This window comes from Helianthus annuus, chromosome 1, assembly GCF_002127325.2.
Source record: "Helianthus annuus cultivar XRQ/B chromosome 1, HanXRQr2.0-SUNRISE, whole genome shotgun sequence".
NCBI classification, from domain to species: domain Eukaryota; kingdom Viridiplantae; phylum Streptophyta; class Magnoliopsida; order Asterales; family Asteraceae; genus Helianthus; species Helianthus annuus.
Window position 1 is genome coordinate 13,909,186 of NC_035433.2, and position 18,338 is coordinate 13,927,523.

Genomic DNA, 18,338 nt, shown 5'->3' on the forward strand with positions numbered 1-18,338 from the left:
ATCTTCAAACAAGTTTTTATCACTTTGCACATAGTAATCAAACAGTTTCATCATCATCGACTACTAACTCTAGTGTAACCAAACAATACAAAAACATGCTTGTATAGTACTTATTATCAACATTCATCCATTTAACATTCAAACCGCAAACACTCATTATGCTACAAACACACATTTTTAAGCATACACTTCATAAACCATGAGTAACATCTTCCTACACAATCATCAATCAACACTTTCATCATGCATTTTCATGTGTTTGATGAGAAACACTAACCGGTTGTGAAAGGCACCGAGTGAAGGAAGAAAGTGAGAAAATGAAGTGTCCGAGTGATGATGATGAGCTTGACCGACCCTCCTTGTTGTTGCCGATTGAATCCGAGAGAAAGAGGAGGAGGTGAGCTTGGTTGTTAGGGTTTTAGTGAGAGAGTAAGAAGGAGTGTGTGTGTGGGAGTGAGTGAGGGAGAATGATGGAAGTGAGGAATGGTTGGCTTGGGCATGGGTTTTATACTCGGTTTGGGTGGTGCACCCTACTAAGGTTCCGAGTGGGCTCAAAGAGGTTTGCAGCCCCAACCGGCCCAACTATTTACTGTTCACTCAAGACCGGGTGGTCTTGAGTCGGGTCCTTGTGTCTCGGCTCACGCACATATAATTTATACATACATACATTCAACACATAGCATAACAAGATAATCACAACTTTTCATTTAATAATTCGTACATACACATTGCTAATACAAGAGGGTTACTCGGGAAAACCTAGAGTGTCACATTATCCCCAAGTTTTAAGAACTTTCGTCTCGAAAGTTAAGTCAGCCACTGTCAAGCTAGTATGAGTGCGCACGTTTCAACGGGGTGTCACATCATCCCCCCGTTAGTTTGGAATTTCGTCCCGAAATTCAGCTGTAGCTTCAGTGCTGGGGGTTTCGTTTGGGAACAACTGGGGATACTTGCACTTCATCTGGTCTTCCCGCTCCCAGGTATACTCTGGGCCACATCGCGAGTTCCAACGAACTCGTACGAGAGGTATCTGGCTACATTTGAGGGTTTTGATTTCTCGATCCGTGATCTCAATCGGTTCCTCAGTAAAGTGTAGCTGTTCGTAAATAGTGAGTTCCTTGAAGGGAATGATGAGTGTTTCATCTGACAGACATTTCTTCAGATTAGACACGTGGAAGACGTTTTGCACCGCACTCAGTTCTTCAGGCAGATTCAATCTGTACGCAACCTTACCGATTTTCTCAAAAAATTCGAATGGTCCAACATATCGCGGATTCAGCTTGCCCCGTTTACCAAAACGAACCACACCCTTCCAGGGTGAGACTTTAAGTAGAGCCCGGTCCCCGACCTGGAATTCTAGCGGTTTCCTCCGCTTATCAGCGTAGCTTTTCTGACGGTCACGAGCTGCCGCCATGCGTTGTCTGATCTGGGCAATCTTCTCCGTTGTGTCTGCCATCAGTTCCGGGCCTGTGACCTGGCTGTCGCCAACCTCCGCCCAGCAAAGAGGTGATCGGCATTTACGACCGTACAATGCCTCGAAGGGTGCTGCCTGAATGCTGGTGTGGTAGCTGTTATTGTAGGAGAACTCCACTAGCGGTAGATGCTTCTCCCAATTCTTGCCAAAATCGATCACACACGCTCTAAGCATCTCTTCCAGGGTTTGGATGGTGCGTTCAGACTGCCCATCCGTTTGTGGGTGATAAGCGGTGCTCATGTCCAATCGTGAGCCAAAGGATTTGTGCATAGCTTGCCACAACTCCGAAGTAAAACGAGCGTCTCGGTCGGAAATAATGGAGGTTGGCACCCCGTGCCTCGAGACTACTTCCTTTAAGTAAACCTCTACCAAGGTAGAAAACTTGTCTGTTTCCTTAATGGCCAAAAAGTGTGCGGACTTGGTCAATCGATCTACTATTACCCAAATAGTATCATTCCCACGTTGGGATCTAGGTAGGCCAGTGACGAAATCCATAGAAATTTGCTCCCATTTCCATTTCGGGATTTCTGGTTGTTGGAGTAGGCCTACTGGTTTCTGGTACTCTGTCTTGACTCTTGCGCAAGTCAAACATTTGCTGACATATGTTGCTATGTGGGCTTTCATGCCAGGCCACCAATATGTAGTCCTTAAGTCGTGGTACATCTTATCCGAACCAGGATATACTGAGTAACGGGACTTATGGGCTTCGTCCATCACAAGTTCATGTAGATCTCCATAGAGTGGAACCCAAATGCGCCCTGTCACATAGTATGCGCCATCTTCTTTTTGTTATAATCGCTGCCTCGATCCTCGCAGGGACTCAGCCCTGATGTTTTCCGGTTTCAGAGCTTCAACCTGAGCATTTCGAATCTGAGTAGGGAGGTTAGACTGGATGGTAAGTTGTAGCGCTCGCACGCGCTTGGGCGTAGTGTCTTTTCGGCTGAGGGCGTCTGCCACGACATTGGCCTTGCTCGGATGGTACTTGATTGCGCATTCGTAATCATTCAAGAGTTTGACCCATCGACGTTGTCGCATGTTTAATTCCTTTTGCTTGAAGATATGCTTGAGACTCCTATGATCAGTGTAAATAGTGCATTTGGTACCGTACAGGTAATGTCTCCATATCTTAAGTGCAAAAACCACTGCTCCCAGTTCCAAGTCGTGCGTAGTGTAGTTCCTTTCGTGAGTCTTAAGTTGTCGAGAGGCGTAGGCAATAACTTTCTCGCGTTGCATTAACACGCAACGAGCCCGTGAATAAACGCATCACAGTAAACCACAAAGTCGTCGGTACCTTCAGGTAACGAGAGAATAGGAGCACTACAGAGGTTATCCTTTAGCTTCTGAAATGCGGATTCCTGGGCTTCATTCCATTTGTAAGCAATACCCTTCTGAGTGAGAGCCGTGAGAGGCTGAGCAATCTTCGAGAATCCCTTGATAAATCTACGATAGTATCCTGCCAATCCCAAGAATTGGCGAACTTCAGTCAGAGTTTTGGGCGTAGGCCAATTCTTTATAGAGTCGATCTTAGCTGGGTCGACGTGAATTCCGTCCTTATTGACCACGTGCCCAAGGAAATGGACTTCTCGAAGCCAGAAGTCACATTTCGAGAACTTGGCGTACAGTTGCTCATTGCGAAGGAGTTCGAGGATAAGGCGTAGGTGCTGTTCATGCTCTTCTTGACTTTTCGAGTAGATCAGGATGTCGTCGATAAACACAATTACGAATCTGTCGAGGTAAGGCTTGCACACTCGGTTCATGAGATCCATGAAAACCGCAGGCGCGTTAGTCATTCCAAAGGGCATGACAAGGAATTCGTAATGACCATAACGAGTTCTGAATGCAGTTTTGGAGATGTCTTCGTCGCGGACCCTTAGCTGATGATAACCTGATCGCAGGTCGATCTTGGAGTAGTAGCTCGATCCCTGCAACTGATCGAATAGATCGTCGATACGCGGGAGAGGGTAGCGATTCTTGATGGTAACCTTGTTCAGCTCACGATAGTCGATGCACATTCGGAATGTGCCATCCTTCTTCTTAACAAAGAGTACTGGTGCTCCCCAGGGTGACGAACTAGGGTGGATAAATCCTTTATCCAATAGTTCCTGTAGTTGCGTAGAGAGTTCCTTCAGTTCTGCGGGGGCTAATCGATAAGGTGCACGAGCTATGGGCGCTGCTCCGGGTGCTAGCTTGATTTGGAATTCGACTTGACGGTGGGGAGGGAGTCCAGGTAGTTCTTCAGGGAACACCTCGGGGTAGTCGTGTACCACTGGAAAATCTTCAATCCCCTTTTCCTTTTCCTGTGTGTTGGTGACAAGTGCTAAGATAGCGGTGTGCCCCTTTCGTAAACACTTCTAGGCTTTCAAGAACGAGATGATGCTTGTGACTTCTCCGCCTTTGTCACCTTGTACGATGAGGGGTTCGCCAGAACGGCGGGGGATGCGAACCATTTTCTCTAGACAGAGGATTTCAGCGCGATGTTTGGATAACCAATCCATACCAATGACGACGTCGAAGCTTCCAAGAGCAATAGGGAAAAGATCGATGCTATAGGTCTGACCAGACAGTACTAGTTTGCAGTCGTTGATAACATGTGAGGCCTCGATGTTTCTACCATTAGCTAACTCGACGATATGTTTAGAACTTAGCAACGTAGGCAGGTGCTTAAGCTTCTTACTAATACGTAGGGATACATAACTAGCATCGGCTCCGGAATCAAATAATACAGAAACATAACGATCATCGAGTAGGAACTTACCCGCCACGACGTTGGGGTCATTCCTCACTTCTCCAGCTCCAATCACAAAAGCTCTTCCTCTTGCACCATTCCCAACATTGTTGTTTTGATCGTTGTTTCCAGCTCCCTGATTGTTGTTGCGGTTCTGGTTCAGTTCAGGGCAATTCTTCTTAATGTGCCCCTCAGCTCCACACTGGAAACAACCCTTGACGTTCCCATGATGTTGCTGTTGCTGCTGCTGGTTCTGCCCCGCGGGACGTGGACTCCTACAGTCCTTGGCCTCATACCCTATCTTGTTACATTGCTGACACTGACTTTTCCCACAAGGCCCGCTGTGGTGTCGGTTGCACCTGTTGCACTTGGGGTGGTTCCCGCGATAGCCACCCTGTTGTTGAGGGCCCTTGTTGTTGTCAGTTTTCCTTTGCTGGGTTGGGGCCTGAGTGGGGTTAGCATCCTTGCTTTGATTTCCTTCCCACTTACGCTTGTTGTCACTAGGAGTTCCAGCAGTAGCACTGATCCTTTTGGGCAGCTTGCCCTGTTCCACAGCCTGATCAGTGAGTTTGTGAGCAAGACGGACGACTGGCTGAATGGTATTGAGGTTGGCTGCGGTCACATGGCTTCGGATTTCTGGAGCCAAACCCTTGATGTATAATTCGATTCATCGATACATAGGTCGGGACATGTTTGGGCAAAGAGCAGCATAGTCGTTGGACTGTTTGGTGAATGCCTCGATCTCTGATCCAACCATCTTGAGCTCAAAGTACTCGTTTTCGAGCTTGTGGATGTCATCCCTGTGACAATACTCTTCCTTAATCATGTCCTTGAAATCTTCCCACGCAGTAGCATTAGCAGTTTCCGAACCAAACATCTGAATTTGCGCCTTCCACCAGGAAAGCGCGTTTCCTTCGAGCATACCAGTAGCAAACTTCACCCAATTCGCAGGGGGACACTCACAGACAGCAAAGATGGCTTCGACTTTCTCAATCCAGTGCAGAAGTCCTATGGCACCCTAGTACCATTGAAAGGGAGAGGCTTGCAATCCATGAAAGTTTTGAAAGTACACACGTGTGGTTGCGCAGGTGCATGCTGACCTCCAGGGTGAGCTGCGAAAGCTGTAGCCACTGTGTTAAGCAGGTTAGTGAATTGAGCCTGAGTCATGTTAATGTTTCCTCTTCCGCGTCCACTCATTGTCTTCATAATCAGAAAACATAGTATGAGTGTGATGTCGTAATGTAGCGAGAATGAGATAGAAGAGGGAGGTGTATCTATCTAACTAGGCACACTAGTACGTATAGCAAAACAGAAACCATAAAGCAAGCAAGCAAGTAAACACTAGTCCGAGCTGTGAGGTCTAATGTGTTGAGTCTTGCACTTGGAGTGTAGTGTCGTCACGAGTCACGAGTTATAGTCTGGTTTTTCTCAAAAAGATTTCCCCTTTTTAAAACCAAGTTCACTATAACCAATGGCTCTGATACCAATCTGTCACACCCCCAAAATCCACATGCGGAGTGTGACAACTCGAACTTTAGACTTGCTCTGTGTAACGATACGTGTTTATGTGAACCTTATTTGATTGAATGAATGTTACGGTTGAATGTTTAAATGTTGCATTATTGGATCACAACACTACACCCGATCCATAAATCAATTGGGCTTTACTATTGTTTGCAAACCCACTCGGTCCATGTAAGGGACTCGAGATCACAAGCCGGCCCAAGTGAGGTTTCGGCCCGCCCTCACCTCACACGTATATGTACATACACACATCTTAGGGTTTTAGTTTTTACAACCTTTGCAACCATAAAGAACTCACACACACAAACTCTCTCTCCCTCTCGTTGCTTGGGAACCGACGGCACAAGAACCAACTCCCCATTCGGATCACACTCCTTTACTTGTAACCGGTTAGTATGATTGATTATGTTCTTGTACGATTTATGTGGTTTAGTTTGTGTTCTTGCAAATCGTTTGTTCACCATATGATGGTAATCGGATGAGTTATGTTATTAAGCTAAACTGATTAAGTGACATAGATTATCATAACTAATCTACTTTTATGTAAATCGGCTCTTATGTATGCTCACACAAACCGGGTTGTATGATAGAAGCCTAACGGTGTTTCGTGATGTTGATTGTAATTCGGTTAGGATGCATGATAGGGTTGCAAGATTTAAAACCAACCGATTGCTATATGTTTTGATTATGATCCGATTATTATTCTTGATACTGTTATGCATTTGTTTAAAGATGAACACGTTGAATATGATATAAAAATCTGCAAATTATTAGGTTTGATCTGAATTGTGAAACTGCTTAGTTGTTTGCATAAATCACGGAATGATTGTTGCTTATGATTATGGAAATCAGTTACACACGGTTGCGACTCGGTATCACTCATTGCGAGTCGGTACCCCACTCGAGACCACAACAGCACAAGCCGAGATCATGGTTGCGAGTCAGGTTGCGACTCGTAACCAGACCATGAAGAGCCGAAATCATCATTTGCGACTCGCAACCTCCTGTTGCGACTCGTAATCTCCGGCTGTGACTCGTAACCGGGCCATGATGAACCGAGACCACCTGTTGCGACTCGTAACCACCGGTTGCGACTCGAGATCGCTGGTTGCGACTCGAGACCTCCCTTGCACGCACACTGTTTTGGGCCTACACTGTCACGGGCCCAACCTTATGACTGCTATGTTAATGGACTTGTTTACATAGTTGCTAATTGGACTGCTTATGTTTAATTGGGCCGACTACTTGGACTCGTTACTTGAGATGAACTGCTGATACGTTTATGTGATTTGCCATGATCATACTTGATACCATACGTGATACAAACGTGCTACATACGGACCTAACTTGCATAAGTAACCATGATAGGACGTGGTTGATCCATTACTTGTATACTTGAGCATTTTATTGTCTGCCGAGCAAACCCAGGTGAGTTCACACTCCTACTAAGGCATGGGATTCCCGGGTCGTGGGAATGGGTTAATGGTTACAATTGACTTAGAACGTACATATGTTTTCCTAGACTATTACCTACCATGATCCTCAGATGTCAGGACGGTTCCGTAGGTTAGGATAACACCTACGTGGTCATATGCCGATTACTGCCTCGGATGTCAGGCACGCACGTAAAACCTACGTGTACGCATTACCTACTTCTATCCTCGGTACAAAGGATACGTACGTGAAACCCACGTACACCCCCGCGTCTCCTATCCTCGGTTGTGAAGGATACGTGCGTAAAACCTACGTACACCCCATACGCGCTACTGTTCTCGGAAGAAGAACAGGGATGATACGAGTAGTTGATACGAATAGTCTAGTGGTCACATAACATGGGAAGCCCCCACCTATACAACTTACTATCGGCCCAGTAGAGCCACCCGTTACATAATGTTACGCATTTACTTACTGTGAACTCGCTCAACTAGTTTGTTGATCATTCTGATACATGCCTTGCAGATCGTTAGGTACATGGAGCTTGCACAAGGAGGAGCCGGTCGTTGTGGACAAGGATCGTATTACTTTGTTGGACACTTATGACATTTCAGTATTTTTAACTTGGGTTTACAACAATGCTTCCGCTACTTAAACAATACTTGGTTTTTGAAACATCGATCATGTCATGATGAACTACTGTAACGACTTTTATTATTATTGAATGCTATGTTTGTTATGATTGATGGCTTGATCCTGGTCATGTCACGCTCCCAAGCGGTGGTACTCCGCGTGTGGATTTTGGGGGTGTGACAGATTGGTATCAGAGCCATTGGTTATAGAGAACTTGGTTTTAATATGGGAAAACGTTTTTATTAAAACCGGACTATAACCAGTACAGTGCTCTCAACGATCCACAACGACGCTTCGCTCCACGTGCAAGACTCGACATTTTAGGTAATAAGGTCTATGTTTATTGCCTACTTGCTAGAATTACTTAGAAATTTGCTCGTGGTATGCTTAGACTACAATGCTCACTATTTGCTATTGCTTAAGAACCATTACGTGCTTACACTTTTCTGTCATCGCACTATTCGCGAACTTTTCTCACCTATTTCGCCTTTGACATGAAGATCAATGGCTGGAAGAATTAACATGACACAAGCCCAGTTAGAGGCTCTTGTTCAAGCTCAAGTTGCTGCGGCAGTTGCAGCAGCTCAAGCAGGTAGTACATCCTGCAGTATAGGCACACACTAGGATCCCTAGATCCTACATTCACTCTTGTATTTAACTTTGCCCTATTCGTACACAATAGGTCAACACGCGCAGCAGCCTGTCTGCACTTTCAAGAACTTCATGGACTGTCGTCCAAACTCCTTCAGCGGCACAGAAGGAGCGGTTGGACTCCTCCACTGGTTCGAGAAGCTAGAATCAGTATTCGAGATGTGCGAGTGCCCTGAGGCTCGCAAGGTCAAGTTTGCCACCGGCACCTTGGAAGGAATCGCGCTAACCTGGTGGAACGCGCAGGTGCAGATTCTTGGGTTGGCAGCTGCTAACGCCACCCCATGGAACGATTTTAAGGAACTCATCAAGCGTGAGTATTGCACGCGTGAAGATATTCACAAGCTAGAAGACGAGCTGTATAATCTGAAAATGGTTGGGTCGGAGATTGAAGCGTATACGAAGCGGTCAAACGAGCTGGCCGTGCTGTGTCCAACTATGGTGGACCCTCCATACAAGCGTATCGAGATGTATCTCAAGGGGTTGGCACCAGAAATCCAGAGCCACGTTACCTCGGCTAACCTCGACAACATCCAGGAAATCCAGCGTCTCGCTCATCGCATCACCGATCAGGCAGTGGATCAGAATAAACTGCCTAAGCGTGTCAGCGCTACTGCTACAGTCACTCCTTCAGCTACTCCCGTTACTCTCAGTGACAACAAGAGGAAATGGGAGGGGGATTCAAGCAAAGCATCAGTTTCGGTCCAGTCCCAGAATCAGCAGCGAAAGACCGACAACTATCAAAGCCCTAACCAGCAGTCGTCAGGTAGCCACAGGCAGGGTGGATATCGCGGAAATCTTCCAAAGTGCAACAACTGCAACAGGCACCACAACGGTCAGTGTACCAAGGGTCGTTGTCAAAGATGCCTCAAGATGGGTCACGAGGCCAAAGACTGTAGAAGCCTTCGTCCTGCGAACCAAAATCAGCAGCAGCCTCACGCTCAGCCTAACCAACAACAGGGCAACAAGGGATGCTACAATTGTGGTGCTGAAGGCCACATCAAGAGACACTGCCCACAGCTCAACAGGAACCAGAACAACAACAACAACAATCAGGGCAATGGCAACAACAACAATGGGGGAAACAACAACGGCAACGAGGCAAGGGGCCGTGCATTCGTACTAGGTCGTGGCGACGCAGTGAACGATCCCAACGTTGTTATGGGTAAGTTTCTCCTCGACAATATTTACGTTACTGTTTTGTTTGATTCGGGTGCGGATACAAGCTATATGTCTGTGAAAATGTGTCAACTGCTAAAACGTGCACCAACACTTTTACCCACCAAACATGTAGTAGAGTTAGCTAACGGTAAAAGTCTAGAAGCCACGCACGTAGTTCAGGGTTGTAATCTTATCCTAGCTGGTCAAGCCTTCTCTATTGATCTCATTCCCATAGTTTTGGGAAGTTTCGACGTCGTGATTGGGATGGATTCGTTATCCCAACACCAGGCAGAAATCTTATGCAGTGAGAAGATCATTCGTATTCCACGTTCTGGTCAAGAACCTCTCGAAGTCCAAGGCGACAAGAGTGGTGCTGTGGTTGGCATCATCTCATTCTTGAAGGCTCAGAAGTGCTTACGTAAAGGTCACACAGCCATTTTGGCTCTTGTTTCAGACGCATCAGTAAAGGAAAAGAAATTGGAGGATATACCAGTCGTACGTGACTTCCCTCAGGTGTTTCCTGAAGATTTACCTGGCTTACCGCCTCATCGTCAGGTTGAATTTCAAATCGAGCTCGCTCCAGGAGCAGCACCCATAGCTCGCGCACCATATCGTCTAGCTCCATCAGAATTGGAGGAACTGTCAAAGCAACTGCAAGAACTCTTGGAAAAGGGTTTCATTCGTCCAAGCTCTTCGCCTTGGGGAGCTCCAGTACTATTCGTGAAAAAGAAAGACGGTACGTTCAGGATGTGCATTGACTACCGTGAACTCAACAAGGTGACGGTGAAGAACCGTTATCCTCTTCCGCGCATCGACGACTTATTCGACCAGTTGCAAGGGTCGTGCTATTATTCGAAGATAGACTTAAGGTCTGGGTATCATCAGCTGAGAGTCCGGGATGAGGACGTCTCAAAGACAGCATTCAGAACTCGCTATGGTCACTACGAGTTCTTGGTTATGCCGTTCGGACTTACGAACGCGCCTGCGGTATTCATGGATCTTATGAACAGGGTGTGCAAACCCTACCTTGACAAGTTCGTCATTGTTTTCATCGACGACATTCTGATTTACTCCAAGAGTCGGGAGGAACACGAGCAGCATCTTCGTCTTATTTTGGAACTCCTTCGGAAGGAACAATTGTACGCCAAGCTTTCTAAATGCGACTTCTGGCTTCGTGAAGTCCACTTCTTAGGCCACGTGGTAAACAAGGATGGGATTCACGTCGATCCATCCAAGGTAGATTCGATCAGGAACTGGCCTGCACCGCGTACACCAACAGAAATACGCCAATACTTGGGTCTGGCAGGTTACTACAGACGGTTTATTAGAGACTTTTCGAAGATTGCTCAGCCGCTTACGCTACTGACACAGAAGGGTGTTACCTATCGCTGGGGAGAGCCCCAGGAGACTGCTTTTCAGCACCTAAAGGATAGACTTTGCAGTGCACCTATCCTCTCATTGCCAGAGGGCACAGACGACTTCGTGGTTTATTGTGATGCATCCATTCGGGGACTTGGATGTGTGTTAATGCAGCGCGACAAGGTTATTGCTTACACCTCTCGTCAACTCAAGGTTCATGAACGCAATTACACGACGCACGATTTAGAGCTGGGAGCTGTTGTTTTCGCGCTTAAGATATGGCGACACTACCTGTACGGTACCAGATGCACGATTTACACCGATCACAGGAGTCTCGAGCATATCCTTAAGCAGAAGGATTTGAACATGCGTCAACGACGATGGGTCGAGTTGCTTAACGACTACGAATGCGCCATCAAGTATCATCCAGGCAAAGCCAATGTTGTGGCTGACGCCCTCAGTCGGAAAGACACTCTACCACGGCGCGTGCGAGCGCTACAGCTTACGATTCAGTCTAGCCTTCCTACACAGATACGAAATGCTCAGATAGAAGCATTGAAGCCCGAAAATGTCAAGGCTGAAGCCTTACGCGGCTCACGACAGCAAATGGAACAGAAGGCAGACGGCGCCTACTATGTAACAGGGCGTATTTGGGTCCCTCTTTATGGCGGTTTACGCGAACTTGTAATGGATGAAGCTCACAAGTCTCGCTACTCGGTACATCCAGGGTCAGATAAAATGTACCACGACATCAGCACTACTTATTGGTGGCCTAGCATGAAGGCCCACATCGCTACGTACGTTGGAAAATGCTTGACCTGTGCGAGAGTCAAGGTTGAATATCAGAAGCCAGCTGGTCTACTTCAGCAGCCTAAGATACCGCAATGGAAATGGGAAGAAATTTCCATGGATTTTGTTACAGGCTTACCTAGATCTCAGCGTGGGAACGATACAATATGGGTCATAGTTGATCGACTCACCAAGTCTGCACACTTCCTGCCGATAAAGGAAACGGATAAGTTCTCCACTCTCGCAGACGTCTATCTTAAAGAAGTTGTTTCGAGGCACGGGGTGCCCACATCTATCATATCGGATCGAGATGCACGATTCACGTCAGAGCTATGGCAGACGATGCATAAATCTTTCGGCTCACGGTTAGACATGAGCACAGCATATCATCCTCAGACGGATGGGCAGTCTGAGCGAACGATTCAAACGCTTGAAGACATGCTTCGGGCATGCGTTATTGACTTCGGCAACGGCTGGGAAAAGCACCTCCCTTTAGTGGAGTTCTCATACAATAACAGTTATCACACCAGCATTCAAGCCGCTCCATTCGAGGCATTGTACGGGCGTAAATGCCGGTCACCTCTCTGTTGGGCAGAGGTGGGGGATAGTCAGATTACGGGTCCGGAGATTGTAGTGGACGCCACAGAAAAGATAGCACAGATACGACAATGCATGGCGGCAGCACGCGACCGTCAGAAAGCCTACGCGGACAAGCGTAGAAAGCCTTTGGAATTTCAGGTCGGAGACCGGGTTTTACTAAAAGTTTCACCCTGGAAGGGTGTGGTACGTTTTGGCAAACGGGGCAAACTGAATCCGCGGTACGTCGGACCATTCGAAATCTTAGAAAAGATTGGCAAAGTAGCCTACAAACTGAAACTACCAGCTGAACTCGGAGCAGTTCACAATGTCTTTCATGTATCGAACTTAAGGAAGTGCCTATCAGATGAAAACCTCATCATTCCTTTTAAGGAACTCACTATCGACGAGCGGTTGCAGTTCGTCGAGGAACCAGTTGAAATCACGGACCGGGATGTGAAGGTCCTCAAACACAAGAGAATCCCTCTTGTTCGAGTTCGTTGGAACTCCAAACGTGGCCCAGAGTACACCTGGGAACGCGAAGACAGGATGACAGAAAAGTACCCCCAGTTATTCGAAACCAATGCAACCACTACTGAGGCTGAAGCTACTACTTCGGAATTTCGGGACGAAATTCCAGATCAACGGGGGAAGGATGTGACACCCCAGGAAAACCAGTGAACGCTATAACTTACCTAGCTTCCTCAGTGAGTGCATACCAAATTTCGGGACGAAATTTCCAATTAGTTGGGGATAATGTGACAACTCGAACTTTAGACTTGCTCTGTGTAACGATACGTGTTTATGTGAACCTTATTTGATTGAATGAATGTTACGGTTGAATGTTTAAATGTTGCATTATTGGATCACAACACTACACCCGATCCATAAATCAATTGGGCTTTACTATTGTTTGCAAACCCACTCGGTCCATGTAAGGGACTCGAGATCACAAGCCGGCCCAAGTGAGGTTTCGGCCCGCCCTCACCTCACACGTATATGTACATACACACATCTTAGGGTTTTAGTTTTTACAACCTTTGCAACCATAAAGAACTCACACACACAAACTCTCTCTCCCTCTCGTTGCTTGGGAACCGACGGCACAAGAACCAACTCCCCATTCGGATCACACTCCTTTACTTGTAACCGGTTAGTATGATTGATTATGTTCTTGTACGATTTATGTGGTTTAGTTTGTGTTCTTGCAAATCGTTTGTTCACCATATGATGGTAATCGGATGAGTTATGTTATTAAGCTAAACTGATTAAGTGACATAGATTATCATAACTAATCTACTTGTATGTAAATCGGCTCTTATGTATGCTCACACAAACCGGGTTGTATGATAGAAGCCTAACGGTGTTTCGTGATGTTGATTGTAATTCGGTTAGGATGCATGATAGGGTTGCAAGATTTAAAACCAACCGATTGCTATATGTTTTGATTATGATCCGATTATTATTCTTGATACTGTTATGCATTTGTTTAAAGATGAACACGTTGAATATGATATAAAAATCTGCAAATTATTAGGTTTGATCTGAATTGTGAAACTGCTTAGTTGTTTGCATAAATCACGGAATGATTGTTGCTTATGATTATGGAAATCAGTTACACACGGTTGCGACTCGGTATCACTCATTGCGAGTCGGTACCCCACTCGAGACCACAACAGCACAAGCCGAGATCATGGTTGCGAGTCAGGTTGCGACTCGTAACCAGACCATGAAGAGCCGAAATCATCATTTGCGACTCGCAACCTCCTGTTGCGACTCGTAATCTCCGGCTGTGACTCGTAACCGGGCCATGATGAACCGAGACCACCTGTTGCGACTCGTAACCACCGGTTGCGACTCGAGATCGCTGGTTGCGACTCGAGACCTCCCTTGCACGCACACTGTTTTGGGCCTACACTGTCACGGGCCCAACCTTATGACTGCTATGTTAATGGACTTGTTTACATAGTTGCTAATTGGACTGCTTATGTTTAATTGGGCCGACTACTTGGACTCGTTACTTGAGATGAACTGCTGATACGTTTATGTGATTTGCCATGATCATACTTGATACCATACGTGATACAAACGTGCTACATACGGACCTAACTTGCATAAGTAACCATGATAGGACGTGGTTGATCCATTACTTGTATACTTGAGCATTTTATTGTCTGCCGAGCAAACCCAGGTGAGTTCACACTCCTACTAAGGCATGGGATTCCCGGGTCGTGGGAATGGGTTAATGGTTACAATTGACTTAGAACGTACATATGTTTTCCTAGACTATCACCTACCATGATCCTCGGATGTCAGGACGGTTCCGTAGGTTAGGATAACACCTACGTGGTCATATGCCGATTACTGCCTCGGATGTCAGGCACGCACGTAAAACCTACGTGTACGCATTACCTACTTCTATCCTCGGTACAAAGGATACGTACGTGAAACCCACGTACACCCCCGCGTCTCCTATCCTCGGTTGTGAAGGATACGTGCGTAAAACCTACGTACACCCCATACGCGCTACTGTTCTCGGAAGAAGAACAGGGATGATACGAGTAGTTGATACGAATAGTCTAGTGGTCACATAACATGGGAAGCCCCCACCTATACAACTTACTATCGGCCCAGTAGAGCCACCCGTTACATAATGTTGCGCATTTACTTACTGTGAACTCGCTCAACTAGTTTGTTGATCATTCTGTTACATGCCTTGCAGATCGTTAGGTACATGGAGCTTGCACAAGGAGGAGCCGGTCGTTGTGGACAAGGATCGTATTACTTTGTTGGACACTTATGACATTTCAGTATTTTTAACTTGGGTTTACAACAATGCTTCCGCTACTTAAACAATACTTGGTTTTTGAAACATCGATCATGTCATGATGAACTACTGTAATGACTTTTATTATTATTGAATGCTATGTTTGATATGATTGATGGCTTGATCCTGGTCATGTCACGCTCCCAAGCGGTGGTACTCCGCGTGTGGATTTTGGGGGTGTGACACGGAGTACCACCGCTTGGAGGCGTGACTGACCAGGATCCAGCCACCAATTATACTGAGCAATTTAATTAATAACATAAGTAATACTCACCAACCGCAAGGTTAGCAAATATCATAGTCAAAGTTCAAAAGTTTTAAGTTTAAGTAATAGTTCAGATAAGTAGCGGAAGCATAGACAAAAATAGTTTAAAACAAGATTCTTAGTTCAAGTTTGTTTAGAACCCAACACACGGGTTAGACGACCACTACACATCCGCAAGCTGCAAGCTCCTGAATTACTGGGTACCTGCAAAGCATGCAGTAGGGTATCAACATAATGTTGGCGAGTCCATGAGGTGTCAAGTTTTAGTTTTCGAAAACGTAAGTTGTTTAGATAAAGCATTTATAATCACGTTATGGGGAGCTACCCCATCTGTAAGCTCACTAAACAGTAGATACCGAAACTGTTGACGGAAAGTTGTTGTGCCCCGAGTCAATGTCTATCGTCATTGACCAAGATGCGAGGTCTACTAGTTCACGCCCGATCCCCCCGGTCACGGTGTGAGGTTGTCAAACCTAATAGCGCTATCAACTAATAACCCGTTCGCCCTCGACGATTAATCGGTATTGTAAGCAGGGACTTAAGGTGATAGAGTTTCGTTTAGCTTGGCTAGTTGTGATTTATAAATAATATCCAAACGTATCTCCCCCGGAGACAGTAAATACCCATTCGGATTTCCCCCGGAAATAATAGTTCAAAAGTATTTTTCCCAAAGTTGGCAGTTTGTCCGTGTCCCTCCCTAGGACGCATGCTTTTAGTGTGTGACTCACCTTGGGTTGCTCGACAGATTAGGTTACTTGGTCAAGCACGCTGGTCACCACGTCCTAGCATGGTTACCAGTATAGGTCAGGTTTGGGTACAGAGATGTCACGCATTCTTCACATAGCTACACATAGCATGCATACAGTTACATGTTGAGTTATTGGGCCTGCTCTACAATTTGATCAGTCAACAGTAACAACTAACACATAGTCCAGTTAAACAGGCAGGCCAAACAAATCAAGTTGTGGCCCAATAACTAAAGTAAGCAGCCCAGTCGAGACAAGGTGGTCTCGACTCGAGAACATGCGGGCTCGAGTCGCAACCAGGAGATCTCGACTTGTAATGGTTGGTCTCGAGTGGTGCAGGCATGACTCGCAACCCCGGAGATCTCGAGTCCCGTCTCGAGTTGTCACGATGCGGTCTCGAGTCGAGACCTTGATGGTCTCGAGTCCCTGAAGTCCGTTTTTGAGTTGCTTGGTCTGGGTCTCGAGTCGCAACCGTTGCGGTCTCGAGTTGTAGCTTCATGGTCTCGAGTGGAAACCAGAGGTCTCGAATCATTTGCCTGCTGATTCTGGTGCGTCTGCCCGCATTGTACTATCCAACAGAATTCTGATTTCATGATATTATGTACTATCCAATGATATCGCACAAACATGTTTTCTTGTCTAAACCTTAATCAAAACAGATCAAATACACCATTTTTCAAATATCCAAATCACATTCAAAAATGTTCTTCACATATTCAAATATTTCCTATTATCTTCAAACAAGTTTTTATCACTTTGCACATAGTAATCAAACAGTTTCATCAGTTTTTTGGGTAAAGGGTTACCCCGATGAATTTTATAAATAACTGAATAAGTACAAGGGTGTATCAAAGCGACACACCAACTAGACTTGACAGACCAAGCCTAGGAAAACAAGCAAACAACCAACCAAACATCCAAAACAAAATCAACCATATAAAAACAACCAAGCCAAACCTAGACACAAATAAAAACACAACTTAGCCTGGCTTCGCTACATTATCTTCGTTCTCTTCAATCTTCCACAACTTGAAAATCCTTTTCTTAGTTGAATCCACCCGAAACCTGAATCCCATGAGACGCAATCGAACCGAGTTCTTAATTACCACAATTACTTGAGCTACCGTCCTCTTATGATTTTTAAACATTCTGTTATTCCTCTCTTGCCAGATGTAGTAAGACGACGCCGCAATCAACAACTTACAAATGACATAATCCGCTTTTTTAGAACTTGAATGTTGATCCACCCAGCCTAATAACGATTCCCAAGTATTATCCACGCTCCTCAGCTGAACCAACATCTTAACATTACTCCACACATGCTCCGCAAAAGAGCATCTGAAAAATAAATGATCCCGACTATCACGATCCGAGTAACACAGCGGACAACACATCAAATTTAAATTTGTAAGACTCCCTGCTTCCCAAGCTGTCAACCGGTCCTGAGTTTTTAATTTATTTCGAAACGCTAGCCACAAATGAAATGAGTGCCTCAGAATGCATTGAGAAAACCAAACCATGTTAGACCACATCACCTGATTCTCCCTATTCCGAATTGTATTCCACACCTGAGCCGATTGGAGTTCACCAGTTTTCCCATCCAAACCTTTCCACACCAAACGATCAATAGAGTTAGGGACAATATTCGGAACCGAGATCGTTAGTAACACCGGAAAGAGATCCAACCACGCTTGCGGCCACTTCCAATTTCCATTTTGATCAATAACGTCTGCGACTGTAGAGTGTAACGAAAAACCAGCATTAGCAATAGCCCGAGGAGTTATAAAGGAACTAAGCGGACTTAGCGAGCACCACATATCACTCCACACATTGGTTTGAGACCCACTCTGAATAGAAGACCAAATGTAAGGCCGAATGATATGACGAATAGATAAAATCTTTCGCCATCCCCAACTCATACTCCCACGGCACGGAATATCCCAAAAATTTCGACCTTTAAGCTTATAATCATGAATCCAACGAACCCAAATAGACTCCCACTTCGTGATAATACTCTAAATATGGTTTGCCATGAGCGATTTATTGACATCAGAAATGCTTCTTATGCCCAATCCACCCTCATTCTTTGGTAAACACACATCGTTCCATGCAACCTTGGCACGAATTCTACCATCCGAACCCGCATTCCACAAAAATCTGCGAATACGCTTCTCAAG

At 45.7% G+C, this 18,338-nt stretch overlaps 1 protein-coding gene across 1 annotated transcript; it reads right to left on the bottom strand.

Moving 5' to 3' along the window:
* Positions 1–17,141: 17,141 nt before the first annotated feature.
* Positions 17,142–18,080, bottom strand: LOC118486663. The gene has a single exon (XM_035983285.1). It carries the CDS (start codon positions 18,078–18,080, stop codon positions 17,142–17,144), a length of 939 nt encoding a protein of 312 aa, XP_035839178.1.
* Between the last annotated feature and the right edge of the window lie 258 nt (positions 18,081–18,338).

Excerpts from the sequence above, each read along its gene's own strand:
- LOC118486663 (XM_035983285.1), bottom strand. The coding sequence starts at position 18,080 with ATGAGTTGGGGATGGCGAAAGATTTTATCTATTCGTCATATCATTCGG.